Below are 17,182 nucleotides of genomic sequence, written 5' to 3'. Positions count from 1 at the left end.
ATATATATATATATATATATATGCTGCTCTTGATTCCTGACTTTTTTTTACACCCCCTTAAATTCTGTGCCTGAGCATGGGTCTTATTTGCCACCCCCACTCTTGGACCTGTTTAAATTTCTTTTTAACTAGAAATAAACAGGGTGAGAAATTAAAATAAACTTGGGCCACACCCAAATCTGTGGTTGAGTTCCAGGTAACAGAATGACTCATTTTTTACTCAAAATTAGTTATTGCATGTGCCCTGCCACCCTTCCCATATAGCACAGTGAAGGCTCAGTTCCTGGATCTTTGCTCAGCACCTGACGTCATGATTCACTAGACAAAACGAGAACACACTTTCTCCCCATGAGGTTGTCGGGGAAACGTTTAATCGGCTACAGAAATCTGCGAGACCCAAAGGCCACCTCTGGAGGAAAAAAGGAAAGTGCCCCTTTGGTTTTGGTTCATGAAAGTACATATTATTAGGTTCCCTTAGAGGCTTTCATCCCAGGTTTCGTGGAGAACAGAGTGATTCTTTGAAAGTGTGGCAGTTTCTTCCGATAGTTGCTTTATCTTGGCTTCAATTACTTCAGAACCTAAAACAAACAAACAACAAAGGAACATAAGTATTAGCAACATCAGAACCTGAATAATATAAGTCTTTAAAATACTCCCAGCTAATCTTGGCATCATTTTGGTTTGCTCCTAAAGGTCTCCGTGTTTGAGGCAAACCTAAATAAATATAGATAGGCTTTCCATGGTGAACATCAGTATTCAGCCCCTAAGTGAAATATGAAGAGAGCTCACACTGGAGCAATGAACCCTTTGCAAATTTTCCCAAGATGCTGTCCCTGCTAAAGGGAGCGGGTCATCCCAGGCATATGGGCCTCTGAGCTGGAATGTGACCAAGCTAGCCAGGCTGCTGGCCTCTCTAATAAAGCCTAACAGAGCAGCGGGGAAAATAAGTTGCCCTCAGAAGCCAAGCCAGTCTCTGCCATCTCGCTGCAAAAAGGTAAAATACTATTTTATTTTACATACATCCAAGGAAACCTGCTTTCCATGAGTGACCCAGACCAGGGGCCAGCAAACTGCTTTTATAAACAGAGTATTACTAGGATGCAGCCATGCCCATTCAGTTAAGCAGTGTCCGCGGTTGCTTTTCCTCCACAGTGGCAAAGTGGATTAGCTGTGACAGGGGCCTCATTGCCTGCAAAGCCTAACATATTTACTGCCTGGCCCTTTACAGAGGAAGTTTGCTGATCCCTGACCTAAACTATTAGAACTCTAACCACTTCAGCCTCCAGGTATATATTTATAGGTCCGCTTATAGATTTACTCCTGGCCTCAAATGCATTCCATTCTCTCCATGCTAACTGCTAGCTTTCTCAGGTGCATTCCAGTTTCCCAAAGGTACAGTCGGCTGTGAAGTCTGTCCGGCTACCTCTGCCAGGCAAAGGGGATCCTGCAGACAAGTCCTAGAGTGCTTGCTCCCTTCTACACCAAGACAACAGCTTGTCTGTAAACCAAGCAAGAACTTACAGATTCCTTCTTACCCTCTCAGGCAGTGCCTGGCATTCTGAGTCACGTATTAGCTTCAGCTTATTTCCAACTCGGCTATCCTTGCCTCTGAAAAGCTGTCATCACTGGCATCGCTGTATCTATCACTAGATCAAAAGAGGAACTAATTTAGCAAGGTATTTAAAAAAAACCCACCAGACAATTATCCTATTTACAACCCCAAACACTTTACATAATTATCCCCCACTCAAGAGACAATACTAAGAAATATTCTATTATTACTTTCTACTCACACACTACGATCTCCTTTTGTCAGAGGAACTTGATTTCATCTCAAATTGGAAGTAACTTATTCAGAAAATGTATAAAAGCATTTCAATTTCGATTAAATTTATAATCTTTTGAAGACCACTAATCATTTCTAAACATCAACAAAAGCCTTAAAAGCAGATTGCTCCTGACCCTCTTACCTACTATCTGTTCTCTACTAGAGGTATTATGTTAATAAATTAAGTTAAAATGAAAGCCTGAGCTGATAGACCCATTTATTTTCTGTGAATCTACTCTTGTCATACTAGAGCCTAAATCGCAGTCCTTTTGAGATCAGTCCTATTCCTGCTGATCTCAATTTGTTCTCAAGTACAATAAATAGCATAGCATAAAACAGTACCTGGACACTCAGTTTTTTCATTTTTTCACCCTTCCAATGACTACTGTTTTCTTTAGCAACACGAAGGGACTATAGAACCATGAGAATAGCTGCACTCCCTTGATTACGTTAGTCAAACACTGTCCTTTTTGTTCAGTGGTGGGTTGGGTTTTGCCTCTGTGTTTGAGGACCACAACAGCTCCCTAGTTAGCTTCAGTGTGAAGGAGCTGGTCATTCACAGTCAGCAAACTCCATGGGGATACCGAACGTGGTGGTCATTAGAACTAAGACACGCATGTTGGCTCAAGACCCAGGAAACACCCAGTAGTGCACATAAAAAACATTAATGTACTTGGTAAACTCGCCTTGAAATCACATCTGCTTCAGATGCTATTTTCACTACGATTTATGGGTCAGCAGCATGAAAGTTTCCCAACCCAACAAATATTCTCATAGGTCCAAGAATTTGAGAAATACTTGCACGACCATGCTATCTTCAAAATAGAAACTTTATGGGATGCTCCAACTACCTTGAGTCACATGGAATATTCAAAACAGGACCAATTATTGACATAGATGTTGCCATGTTGGGGCTCTTGAGAAATACAGCTTCTCCATGAGATAGCCCTGCAATTGTACTTTTGCTCTGAGCTGTGTGCTCAGTTTGGGGTTCCTCTTGCTCGATTCCAAATAAGTAAGCAGGCTGATCAACTCCACAAGAGTTCTACTGATCTATGTAGATGACATTGCTAGGAATTAAGGGTTTCATGCCTACCCTTGGCCAAGTTTTTGCTGACTTCTAGCAATAGAAGCCTGAATTCCATAATAGGTAAAAATCTAGTCTTTTTTTTTTTTTTTCTTTTTTTAAGGGATGAGAGGGAACAATTAGAGAAACCTATGCTCACAGGTTAGAAAATAAAGATTTACTCTAAACATATTGAGAACGTATCAATAAATACATAAAACCATAAAAGCCAACCTCACTCTCCTCTCTGACTTTTGGACAAAATTAGAAAGAGCAGGCATGGGAGTGGCCTAGAGTACAGAGAGGAGATAGAAGAAAATTAAGACTTGTCAGAAAAGGCAAGTTATGCTAGATATGTTTAAGGATATGTTGATTTAGCATATAAATTAACATATCCTTAAAAGCAATCAAGTAGAAGATACCTCTTGTTAGATTTTAGTTCAGGAAATTCAATTCTGCTGTTACAAAAGGGCTTTCAATAAAGAAAACACAGGAATAACTGAAGAATGTTTTTTAAAAACTGGCCCCAAAAGTTGATATGTCCATATTCATGCACTCCCACTGCTACACAAATGCAGAGTCCTTCCTGGGTCTAAGCAACATTACCTGTCATAGAATTAGCAAAGAAAGGGGATTCGGAAGTTGTACTCAACCCCCTATCTAAGAAACGAAGGTCAGGAAGGCCTAGGGGTGGGATGGATGCGGGGTGGAGGGAGGGGATCAATGGGGGTAAAAAGGGGACATCTGTAATATTTTCAACAATAAAGATAAAGAAGCTTAAAAAAAAGAAAAGAAATGAAGGTCCAGGGTGTTCAAGTGATTCACTGGGCACTCAGCTCGTTTGAGTGGGGCCAGGGTCCCCACCATGCTGACCTAGGCCACGCGCTCAAGTTTCGGCCGCGCTGCCCTGGGCCAGCATGACCTCTTGGGGCATGTCGCCTGATCGACAAGTGAAAGGCCCAGACTCCATTTCCTCAGTCATCAGACTTTACACCTGCTCCCTGCTCCATCTCTCAGCCTGGGGGAGAGTCGGATGGGCCCACATCCTCCCTGTCACACTCCTGATTGTACCGTTTATTGGCCATACACACATGCACTGGTCGCTTGACTCCTGAGAGTCCAGAAATAGTAGAATATCTAAAACCTCACCAAAATGTTATGAGAGCCAAAGGAGAATGTATAAATGTGCTCTTGAAAACTATATAAAAATATAAGCTGTCACTATTCACGGAAGCTACGTATTCATAATATGTTATGTCTCAAAAAGTCACGGAAATATAAAGACGTCATGAAAACTGCCAAATGTATGACTTTCAAACTTGTTTCCTGTACCAACAGTAATTCCCTACCCACATTAGCAAGTGAACTTGGGTGGGTGTGTTTCTAACTTAATGACTCTCATTTCCTGTCTAATGGGCATCTGCCCCAAATCTGCCCACACATAAAAGTGGCACAGGCTAAGTGTAACAAAGTGTGGCTCCGTTTGGGTTTACTCATCTCCAAGGCAAATGACTGGGTTCACTAACTGTCTTTCGTACATGTCAGGGGCTGGAGGTGAAACAATCGAGTAAACCATGACACTCAAGAACAGAATTATCAAAAGAGGCTGCTGCTAAACTTGTTGGTTTTATGGCATTCACATGTCAGCAGAAAAACAACTGCTAGAAAGAAAATGTGGACCATCACCCACACGCAGAACAGCAGGGGCTCCTGCACCTCCAGTCAAATGTGGGTGCTACTCTAAGCCACGTGTGACTTAAGGGCTCATTTCTGTTTCACACAGAACAGACTTAAAGAAGTCCTAAGGTATACTTATCTGGGTATATTTTCACTTAATTCAAAACATCTCAGCTCTTTCTTAAGACTAAACTGTGTTTTTAAATAATCTCTGCATCTCTGTACACACACACGCACAAACACACACTTCTCAGTGGAGAGTTATTAGATATTTAGGCCTTACATGTTAAATTTTATGAAATGCCACAGAACGCAGACCCATTCATGTGTGTCTTGTGACATTTTAGGAGGGGGACATTTTAAACCTGCACTGTCCAGTGTGGTAGCCACAAGCCACAGTAGCTATCTAAATTTAAATCAATTAAAATCAAATAAATTTTAAAAATTCCCCTTCTCAGTCGAACACATTGAGCCACACTTCAAGTGCTCAATAGCCACGTGTGGCTGGTGACTGTCATATTGGATGGTGCGGATTAGCGAACACTTCTATCATTGGAGAAAGTTCTACTGGATAGTGCTGACTTAAAAACAAATGAATAATGACTTAAAAAAACAAACCATAATCACCATGCAATGGTCCTCCTTGTCACTTCCTAAAAAAGGTGTTTTTAAAGGTCTGGCTCTCTACAGTTAAGTCAAATCACGACAAATCCCTCTGTTGCATGCACGTGTTTCCCAAACGGAAGCATTCTTTTACAAAAGTGTCTCACTGCACCACTTCTTACAAAACAAAATCAAGATCGCCAGCAGCAAGGCATGGGAACGCTATCCTGACAACCCTGGCTTGATTCACAAGACTTGACAGCAACGGTTTACGTGGTTCTTTGACAAACAAAAGGCTTGGCCCAGTCAAGTTTGTCTGTCAAAGACTCCTGGTTCCTAACAAATTCCCAGGAACTAAGGTAAGGGTGCAGTAATGCCTCATATATTCCACCTTTTATGCTATCCTGGGGGCAGCCATTAGGCCATTTCTTCTCCATTGACAGGAGGAGGTGGTTGGAATTAAAAAATTTTAATGGCATACTTAGGATTCCCAGCATGCATGAGTTCCCACAATTCTTTATATCAAAATCCATTTCATGTGGAAAAAGCATATTTTAAAACAGGTTGCCATGCACACAGTTTTCCCCAAAGCATTGTTACTGCTGTACTTACTTCCTTCGCAAAGAGCCCCTGGAAGCCATAAAATATAAGAGCAATGGAATAAAAACTTAGTATGCTTTGAAGGAGTTTCACGTTGAATAGTAAACGGCAGAACACACACCCGGCAGGGCGCAGAGAACGCAGTAGTGTGTGTCCCCATTAACTCTGTTCCTGGCTGCCACCACATCGCAGCCTGCAGTGACCCATGATCAGCAAAGAGCACCTTTTAACTAACACTTAATCCCCGAGGGAAGAATTACTCAAATGTGATTTATTAGCAGTACTTCGAGCAGAAAAATTCTCAGGGTATGGAGTTGGAGTCAATCACAGAGAGGAAGCTGTTTTCAAAGATGTTTAAAAGGATTGTCAAAAAAAAAAAAAAAAAAAAAAAGCAAAAGTAGTATTTTCATATCAGTTTCAAGTTTACAAAGCACCATCTCAACTGGTTCTCGCAGTAACCCTAAAGGATGCAGATGCTGGGGGGAGACCAGGGGACTGCGGGCTGCTCGTGTGGATCTGTGTGCGTTTTCTCCTGTGGTCATGGTAAGCCCTGAGGGTTTTAAGCTCCAAGATAATGTAGGGCGATCACTGTGCTGGCAGAAGGTGGATCGAGAGGAGCAAAGCGGAGGCATAGACACCAGGCAGGCTTTGCAGTAGGCAAGAGATGAAGGAGACCAGAACTAAGGTCAAATTAATAATAAGAGCATGATATAATAATAATAATAATATTTCCCATCTAATCTCCTACCATAGCCTAGGCACTGCACTAAGTGCTTTACATTTAGTCCAAAACTTCATCATTACTCCCACGTGAAGTGGGTACTATGGCCATCCCCTTTTTATAAAGAAGCTGATGCACAGAAGAATGAGGTCACAGTCCCACCTCGAGAGCCTGAGCACTGGGGCCCGGGCCGCACCCCGTGCAGTGTGGCACATGAGGAGGGTGCTGGTGAAGCCCAACACCCCGATTCCCCAGGACCTGCTGCCTGTGAGCGATGGGGAAGGAGGAAGGGGTCTGAGCTCACTCCTGGGAGGCCAGCCAGCTGGGTGGATGACATGGATGGTGGTACCACTGGCAGGAAGATGTCCATCCTGGTGTCAGTCACAATCCTAGGAGCCTGGGAGCAGCCACAGAGGAGACAACAAGCTATAATGTGGCACTTGCCACACCGCTGGGGCTGTGCACTTGCACACTGATGGCCTCTCTTCGCTGGGGGTCGGTATCTGAGGACTCCTAGAAGGTCAGTGGATGGGGGCGGCTTTCGGGATGTGACCACCAGACGAAGATGCTCAGATTGGTATGTCTGGGCAGTTTTCCAGGACGTGGGTCCACAGCTTTCATCACATTCTCAGAGGTAACCTGGCAGCCCCCGAACGTGGAGGACCGTTCTCTGCCTGCTGAGTCCTTCGACAGGGAACGCGTTCCTATTCAACTGGCACTTGATTCTCTCGTGCCCAGCACTGGCTGGAATAAAGCAAATGTTACTGCATGTGGCTCATTGAGGGAATGCTGAAATATGCAACCACTAAACGTTATGAGCATCACGCAACTTGCAAAAATGCACACGAGGTGTTAAGTTCAAAAGACAGGGTTTGTAATTTATTAATAAAGAAACTATGGTGATGCTTTGAGGATAGATGAATATCCTGTTTCCCAAAGCCTTTCATCCAATGGTTTTGGTATCCATTGATGATGTTTATTTGGCTCGGTTATTATTTCGGGGGTTGCTTCTATGTTTTTAATTGGCCTTCTAAAAAAATTTTTCTGAGTTCAATATGGAATTTTAAAAAATGAAATGTGTTCTAATTCAATACTGCCATTATTCTTTTTGATGTTCAAATTGTCCAAAATGAGTCAGCAGGAGCCCTATCACACTGGCTTCTGTGACCTTACAGAAAACTTCCCCATTGGTTTTTTAGCTCTTCTTTTAAGTCCAGCAATACATTCCAGGTTCATCTTGTACTTTCCCTGCCAAACTCCTGGATCCAGTCATTCTTCCAGGAGCCCTCGTTCATTTCAGTGGGGGATGGTATTTTAGAAACCAAAAATGGAAGAAAATATTCCTTTACAAAAGAGATATACAGTCACCACATTAACCAGGTGATTAACTTAGCGTCATCTACAGTGGGACAAAAAAAGGAATGTTATAAGCTTTATGTGTCTCCTGATGTAACACAATAGGCCTGATGAACTCTTCCTCCAAAAATGTCTAGCCTAATTCTAATCATGGGAAAACAATCAGATGAATCTAGATTCTGGTCATTTAGACAACTGGCCTGGACTCTTTATAAAAGTCAATGTTGCCCTGGCTGGTGTGGCTCAGTGAGTGTCGGCCTGCGCAGCGAAGGGTCGCAGGTTCAACTCCTGGTCAAGGGCACACGCCTGGGTTGCAGGTTTGATCCCCGGCCCTGGTCAGGGAGCATGTGGGTGACAACCAATCAATCTCTCTCCCTCTCTCTCTCCGTCTCTCTCTCTCTCTCCCTTCCCCTCCCAACCTTCCCTCCTCTCTCTCTAAAAATCAATGGAAAAAATATCCTCGGGTCAGGATTAACAGCAACAACAAAAAGTCGATGTTATTACAATGGAATATACTCAGCAATAAAAGAACGAGATCTTTCCATTTGTGAAAACATGGATGGACCTTATACGAAGTGAAATAAGTCAGACAGAGAAAGACAAATATTCTATGTGGACTCTAAAAAAATGAGACAAATGAATAAACAAAACAAAGCAGAAAGAGACCCATAGGTATAGAGAACAAGCCGATGGTGAGTGGGCAGGTGGACGAAATTAGCAAAACAAAATAAAAGGGGAAAAGCCAATGTTATGGAAAACTAAAAACAAAACAGGGTGATTTATCCAGATGAAAAGAAACTAAGGAAACGTAATGTAGGGGTTCAGAGCAGGTCACACCAAGATATACCTCTGCGGTATGTGGATTATTTTAAGCTGAGAGCAACCCTGCAGGCTCATGAGAAAATTTTCTCTCTTAAAGAATTTAAATTAGGGCCCTGGCCCATAATAATAGTTATCTTCAGAAATTACTTTTTAATGACCTATCTACAGGGCAGGGTAAACTTCTAATTACTGACTAACTGCTCTTCTTATCATCTGGTAATGACCTTCCTTTTCTCTAAAGGCCTAGGTACCTTACCTCATCCCTAGTGCAGAATGTCAGGTACAGCCCTGGCTGGCTGCTCAGTGGTTAGTGTCAGCCCATGGACTGAAGGGTCCTGGGTTTGATTCTGGCCAAGGGCACGCTGCAGGCTAGATCCCTGGCCCAGGTTGGGGCTCATGCGGGAGGCAACCAATCAATGTGCCTCTCACATCGATATTTCTCTCTCTTTTTCCCTTCCACTCTCTCTGAAAAGCAATGGAAAAAATATCCTCGGGTGAGATTGGAAAAAAAAATTACCAGAATGTCATGTACACACATTTTCTCTTTCTATGTCTGAATGTCTCATGTATGTGTTGTTTCTGACTCTCTCATGTGTGTGGGGTTCCCAGAAGTATGTATGTAATTAAATTTGGCTATTTTCTCTCGTTAAACAGTCTCACGTTAACTTACTCATTAGGCCAGCCTTGAGGGGTACAGGAAAGTTTACACAATAACCAAATGAACCTCGAATGGATCATTGATTATATTTTTATTTTTACAAAAGCTAAAAAAAGACATGTGGGGGTAAATGGAGAAATTTATATATGGACTGGATATTAAATGATGCTATTTGAATGAAAGTTAATTTTTCTAGGTGTGATAATGATATTGCAGTTATGTGAGAAAATGTCTTTAATTTTAGGAAATGTGTGATAAGTATTTACGGGTGAAGTGCTATGATGTTTTGCAACTTAATATAAGTGGTCCAGAAACAAGTTTAGCACACACACACAGAGAGAAAGAAGCAAATGTGGTAGAGTGGCAACAAATGATACATCTAAGTGAAAGGTATACAACTGTTCACTGTACTATTCTTTCATCTTTTCTGTAAGTTTGAAGGTTTTCAAAATAAAAGAGTTGAAGAAAAAAATATATATACACACACACGGATACATTCACTATTATTGTTATAACCATTAAAAGAGTAATATATGGATAAAGAATAAAGACTGGAAAGAAATACTCAAAAATGAATATAGTCACTGTGTTTAGCTGGTGGGTTTATGATTCCTTTTTTTTTATATTCCAAATTTTCTGTAATGTTACATCTAGAAATCAACAGAAAACAAAATCCTCCCAGGCTGGAAGCCAGCATGTCACTTGAAAGGAAAACCCAAACCATCACCAAAGAAACACCAGACATAATAGCGAATGAAATGGGTGCCCTCCCTCCCCGACTGCTGCCGGGAGTCAAAGGTAAAAGTAGAAAGGGAAGGGTGGGCACCAAGGGGAGAATGAATGGACTGAGGGCCTCGGAGCACGGAGGAGTCAGGAAATGGAACTGGTTCCAGGCGTGTACTTCCTTGGACAACCCTCTGGGTATAAAGTAGGTTCAACTTTTTAGTTTGGTCTGAAACAGTTAAGCAAATCCAATGAATCACCAAATAACTTCCCTCCTGCTGTTTCTGTTTTGTGGCCTCCTAATTTGCCACAAAAAGACGATTTCTCTGCACAAGAGAAAGAATCCGGTAGGTGGAGACATAGAATCCAAGATCCTAAAATATAGGCTAAAATGCTACGCAGATGTCTTAAGGTTTCAATTTTATACTTTAAGAACATGTTTCCCCAAAGAGCTGCATTTCTGTGAACTGCTGACTGAGCCCCGTTTAAGTTCTTGCCTTTCGACATAGACTGAGTACCACCTAAGCAAGAGAGTTTTACTCGGACCTGGCAAGTGGGCCTGATCAATGCCGGCGTTATAAAAACCTAAAGTTGCTCCTAAACTTGGTGTGCAGTGATTGTGCCCAAGAGCCTCGCCGGGCAGCCCCAGAGACACACGTGCTGAAAAACAACCTATGAACTTTAGCCTCTGACCCCTCTTCTGTTTCCAGTTGCTTAAAATGGAATTCTGGACAGACATTATGTTCTCGTTTCTAGACACTAAAGAACTCACAAGTGCCTTTGTATAATACAGGCTCGGGCAAAACAGGTTTACAGCTGTTCATATGGAAAATAATACAATAATTAATAAATATTAATACAAGAACAAACTGTGTTTCACATACTCACAACTATAAACCTACTTTTGTCCCACCCTGTATATTTAATATGAGTCTCCAAAAATTTTTTTCTTACAAGTACATGAAATCATTTCATTCTATCACATGCCAGTAAGACCATGCAAATTTGTGGTTACATTTTATACATGGGACAAATTATGTTTAGACACCAGGGGAGAGATATCAGCAAAGAAGTATAAAGATTTCTTTAATGGGCCATAATTTCTCTTTGGATTTATTTATTCTAAAAATGGTTTATTAGATTTGTGCAAAAGAGTTAACACAGCAGGCCTGAGGCTGCTATCTCTAGAAGGGTCCGCTTGCAGGAGAACTTGGGAAATTGGCTTTCAGAATGGTTTCTCCACTACAAACTAATAAGGTCATTTCACTGGGCCTAGGCTCTCTATACAAACAAGGTGATTTATGGTAAGTATCTGCTTTCCTTTAGGGAGTCTGGAATTGGAGTGGCTGCTACAAAGAGAAAGCCTATGTGACCAGCTCCCAATAAAATCCCTAAACTCGGAGTCTCAAATGGGCTTCTCTAGGTATATACATTACACACATGTTGCTGCATTTTCACTGCTAGGGGGAGGGTGAGCTCTGTGTGACATCACACAAGACAGAGAGAGCATAGGAAACCTGCAAACAGATTTCTCCAGATTCTACATATACCTTTTTCCTTTACTGATCCAGCCATGTATGCTTATTCGGTCACTGTAATAAATTTTAGCCATGAGTACAACTATATTCTGACTCCTTCTGGTAGATCATTGAGTGTATGAGTGGTCTTGGGGGACCCCAAAAAACAAGACTCTTAGTTTGATTTTCCATGTAACTTTTGATTAGCTTATAAAAGCCTAAAAAAATACTATCCTAAAACTGTTATGCATCTTGAACAGACCACTAAAGTCTAAAACCAGGTGGAATAGTCTTCAGAATTGCTGTCATTCTACGCATGGTGGAGTAGCTGAGAATTTAGTTCACCAGCTCTAAATCCCCAAATGATATTCTTACTGCAACTTCCCAGGCACTAAAAGATAAATGTTCTCCACGAGGCAGAATGCAGAGGTCATAGCTCAGGTGGACTTGCTCAAGACCCAGGATTATTACATTCTGGGTTTTTAAAGATGTTGGCTGTACAGGTGTCATACAGTTAAATATCATGAGCCAATTTCTAGGAAAGGAAGTCATTATTCTAGAGTTCATAATCTTTGTCACATTTGTTTAGGATTGATAACAGACAGTAATCTTGTTTGACATAAATAGAGTCCCACCTCAGCTCACACTAGAGCCTCGCCATCAAAGCCATCATTTGCTTTTCAATGCTCACTAATGCCATGGAGCTGGGCAGAGAGGAGTTGAAGTGCAAGGTTCCTGTGGAATCCTGGTGTGTCACTGAATTAATTCAAGGTCACCATTCTTAGTTGGAAAACCCCCTGCAAGGTGTCAAGATTAGACTAAACTATATCCATCCTCCCTGCTATCTACATTTATTACTTTAATGGGTAATAAAAAAAAAACAACAACACCCTATGTGCTAGGGAGCCAGGGAGACAGAGATAAATAAGATGCTGGCTGCTCTTAAGGAATGCACCAGTGTGTGGCTAATACATAGGAATTCTGACAACCGTGGAAATCTGTTAGTTGTAATCCCAATATCAGCATCAGAGTTTTGTTAAGAGGATTTTCCTTTTCTCCGAGACATACTGTGTCTTGCTCAGGAGTCACTAGCAAGCACTTTTCTCAAAAACTACCAGTGAGCTTTACCCACAAACCACCAGCCCCATGCGGGAACCAGCAGGCATCCAGCACAAGGTGGGCAGGCCACACACCAGATACCATTTGTATATTAGTTGACATTTGCAAACAACCAGATAGTTATGTGTGAATTATTAAGTGTGAGTTATTTCTCCAGCCATCTTATTTGCTCCACTGTCACCCTCCTTTCATGCATGATCACTGAAATAATGGAGACAATAAAGTGGCTGAGAAGGGTCCCAACACATATCCAACGCGGGAACCCGCTGGAAGCGCCAATCTGCTGCATAAGCCACGCAGCCTCAGAACACAGGAAGCTCGTCCTTGCATGAAATCCCACGCTGAACCATGCCACATGCGCCGGATAAAGGAGAGCTGCTCGGCTGAAGCAGGGGACAGCCTGGAGCCCCTCAGCCTGCTCCTCGCAGCAGGCCTGACTCCAGCTCCACAGGGCGCGGCATGAAAACCAGTGCTGGTTCAAGAGAGCAAGGAGTGGTCACTGAGTCAGTAAGATGCCTGACATGCAAAATATATAAAGCTGCTCCCGTATGAACTCATGGTGAAAGGAAATGCCAGGGAACAGTGAGCTTCTCCTAGCAGGTAATGCCACAAATGTGTGTAACACAAGTACACACATACACACCATGCACCGATCCCAGCAGTCCTCAACTGCAATATTGCAAGGGCTGTTTGCTAGGGTGAGGCTCAGCAATGGCAATCTTCTAAACAACACATACCCAGTTTTTATGGTACTAACCCTAGGTATGGTACTAACTTAGATATAGTTTATAATTCTGGCTAGTTCCTTCCACTTTTAAAGTTATTACATATTGTATTCTTGGATGAGAAAAAGTAAAATACAAATTCTTCCCAAACTAATATTTAAATGTAAAGAAATTTTAATGAAAATCCATAAGGGCTTTTTTATTCGAACCTGATTTTAAAAATCATTCTACAATTCATCTGGAAGAGCAGCAAAATACCTTTTGAAAAATATTAAATATATTAAATAATAATAGGAATAGGGTAGATAAGGGCTTGATTTACAATAATGCTGTGATAATGAAAAGGGTTATAAGAGTTCAGAAATAAGAAGTGAAATCATTAATAGAACAAAACGAAAATCCCTGAAACCAGTCTAAATTACTCAACTTACTAACAACTGGGGAGGGAGGGAGCCAGATCCCTACCTCATACACTGCACCAAACATAAAGTTCATATACAGGGTGTGCCCAAAAAATGTATACACACTTTAAAAGCTGATAGCTAAATTTTGAAAATGAAATGTATTTTAATAAACACTGCCTTTATAATTATTCAAAGTGTGTGTATACATTTTTGGGGGATACCCTATAGTCTACAGATTTAAACTACTATTTAAAATTGAAGCCATGAAAGTGCTAGTGAAAAAAATGGGTTATTTATATAATCTTTTGAGAAGGAAAGATTTTTCTTATGACACAAAAGGCAGAAATTCATAAAAGTAAAAGATTTGACTACATAAATAAAAACTATATACATATATAAGAACTAAAGTCCTTATTTAAAACTCTTTAAGGAAAATTAAAACTACCATTGACAACACAGAAGAAAAAGAACACTTTGAAAAAATATTTGCAACCTAACAAAGGATCAATGTCCTTCATATATAAAGTGCTTACCAATCATTAAGAAAAGGATATAATAGCAAAAGGAAAAGTAGGGAAAAGACTATGAACAGGCAATTCATAAAACAAAGAGCCAATAAAATAGTCATGTACTTATTAATAAAAGAGTCCACAAAATAAAATCCTATTTTTCACTTATCAAAATGACAAAAATTTCTAAAATAATACCCAGAATTAGCATGATTTAGAAAACTGACAGGTTACTGTTGTAGATATAATTAAATCATTTTTATTAAGAGAAAAGATCATAATTGTTAAGAAGGAAAAATGATTCTTCACTTTAAAAAGAAATCTTACAATAATATTAAATTTGATGAGAAACTTAGGGTGTTGATAGCCACATCTTGGGTCATTGTTAAGAGCAATAAGCTGGTTACCTGGAGGACAGTTTGCATCCCTGTTGCAGGTAAGCATTCAGGTTCCCAGTTGCTGCAAGTAATAGTCCCAGGTATGGAGGGGAAGGCTTCATTGGCCTAGAAGAAAACTCTGGATGGAACTGGACACCAACAAAATAGGGGTGATCTGAAATGAGAACAACCATGATATGATTGAAGCAAACAGGAGAAACACTTTAAAGGTCTTATCTTTGAATCAGAAACTCATTCAATAGTGAGATGATTATTTAACTTGTTATCATAGCTGGTTACTTTCAATCTTCCCAGTAGAATTGCAAATTGCAAAACACATCTCACTTAATAAGAAATCCAACATTTTATTTGTGGAAGATGGTATTAGAATGAGCAAAGTTAAGCAAAGTTTTTGAATGGCAAGATAAATTCTTCCTTCCCAAAATCTGCCTCCTTTTTGAAAGCCCTTCATAGACTTACATTGGGCCCATTTCCATGGTGTCCCTCACACTTTAGGCTAACTGTAGGTCATACTTTTCTTAGATGGGCTCAGGCCATTTTCTACAAGGTCTCCTTTCCCAAGGTAAGGGTCCCTTGGGAGTGAAGAAAGTGCAACTGCTCTTCTAGTCATAGCTTTAAGTTGAATATTCATCATAGATAGCACCATGAAACTGAACTCATATTTCAGTCTATGCCAACTTATCCCTTGTGATGAGCGGTCTTTGAGCGATAAGAGGATGGCCTTTCAATATGTTAACGGTGGTTATGGCTCAAGGTGGAAAGAGTTCAAGATTTTTTTCTTCTTCCTTATACTTTTCAGTATTGTGCAAAGCTTTACAATGAGCATATATTACTTACATTACTGGGGGTGGAGGACATTAAGATATTTTCATATTGAGGGTCGTAAGAAGCCCCTATATGAGCAATTTAAGTTCTCCTAGATGTAATAAGAACAGAAAACTAGCTTTTCTCCGCTACTTTTAGCAGGAATCCCCTGCTTTGTAATGATAAGAATTAAATGGGCAACATTTCCAAATCTGGGTAGAAATTTTAGAAGATTAAAAATTCCTCTTCCCAATTGGAACTCCCAAAACTATGTTTTTCCCATATTAGGAAGAAACTCCTAATTGGAGACTGGGCAACTCTTTAATCCCATAATTACTATAGTACAGAGCATGGTCAGTGTGCTGTATTCCCTACTTTAAAAATCATTTAAATCGATATATATATATCAAACTGAAGATGATAAAAGAAGTCTTGTAGGGGGAAGTAAATACAATTTTAAAGCTTCCAGAGAGATGCTTTATCAAATGATTTAAAAGTCTACTATGGAATTCAAAGTCACAAATCCCCATCATTTACCACTAGAGACTTAAAACTACTGTATAGTAGTGAGGACATGATGCTTGATCAGAAATGACCACTCTTCTAAGGTTGTTTAAAGCTTTACTCTACAAAATGGTAGCCCCTAGCCACACATGACTATTTAAATTCATTCAAATTAATGGAGGATGTTTCAATACTCAATAGCTACATATGGTAGTGGCTACACTATTGAACAGGGCAGAACATTGCATCATTGCAGCAAGTTCTATTGGATGGCTCTGAGTCTAGAAAAAATCCAATGTAGAAATCTACATCACATCTAGGAAGAAACCTCCTTGAATTAGAGGGACACTCGGGAACGAAAGCTTGGTGAGGGGAATGCCACCTTCTCTCAGGAATGTGTCCCCTCAAGAAAGTAGAAGAGAAATCATCCACACTTAGAAAAGAAACTAAGCAATGTCGCTTTAAATTTAAGATGTGATGAATCTTACAGCACAGCATCTAGTGATGTCTTTGAAAGAAGCAGACAGTAATTGTGTTTTTGTACCACTACAGACAGAAGCTGAGTAATGGATCACGTCATAGTCAGGGACAGGGTATTTAAATGAATGGATCATTGCTCTGAATCATTTTATCTAAAAAATCCTCTATGCCAATATGAGGAAAGAGACCATAAAGTTTTTATTTTGATGATGTTCTGTCAGATAAAGTATCTTTTACATAATGCGCTTAATTGCTTTGAACCAAATTCTGACATTGTACTAATTTTAAGCTTTGTTGTTCCTTTTAGAATTGCTTTAGTAATATCAAGATTCATGGATGTGCTTCTAAGGGGTAGCTAAGATCCAAATCTTCTGGGGAATTTTCCATAATAAAATCAATTCCCTGTGGTAAGCTTTTAAAAATTGCAAGGTTTTACAGTGGCTTTCATTTCCTTTGCAACCCACATGAAATTTGAAAGTGTCAATGGGAGTCTAAAACCTTGTGATGAAAGAGGCTCCTAATATTTGCTGACAATAATGAAAACCAGGAGAATTAACAGAGAATAAGTATTTGAACCGAGTAAACAAATAGTAATCTGCTTAAGAAAAGTCTCTGCCGGCTCACATACATGCCAGTGATCCACACTATACAAATTCTAAATGATAGGT

The 17,182-nt window shown here is 40.3% G+C and overlaps 1 protein-coding gene across 3 annotated transcripts in view; it reads right to left on the bottom strand.

Annotated features, from left to right (window-relative positions):
* Nucleotides 1-334: 334 nt before the first annotated feature.
* Nucleotides 335-17,182, bottom strand: part of CTPS2 (CTP synthase 2) — an 88,010-nt gene continuing 71,162 nt past the window's right edge. For all 3 annotated transcript variants that reach the window (XM_081125842.1, XM_081125840.1, XM_081125841.1), the window contains exons 17-19: nt 14,736-14,880; nt 1,536-1,646; nt 335-578 (exon numbers count right to left, since the gene is read on the bottom strand). In XM_081125842.1, coding sequence (XP_080981968.1) covers nt 1,577-1,646; nt 14,736-14,880 — 215 coding nt within the window. In that variant the 3' untranslated portion in view covers nt 335-578; nt 1,536-1,576. The remainder of the gene's footprint in view (nt 579-1,535; nt 1,647-14,735; nt 14,881-17,182) is intronic.

This window comes from Miniopterus schreibersii (genome assembly GCF_964146895.1).
Source record: "Miniopterus schreibersii genome assembly, chromosome: X".
Classification (NCBI taxonomy): domain Eukaryota; kingdom Metazoa; phylum Chordata; class Mammalia; order Chiroptera; family Miniopteridae; genus Miniopterus; species Miniopterus schreibersii.
The sequence above is the reverse complement of the archived record's forward strand: the minus strand, read 5'-3'. Positions and strand labels throughout refer to the sequence as shown.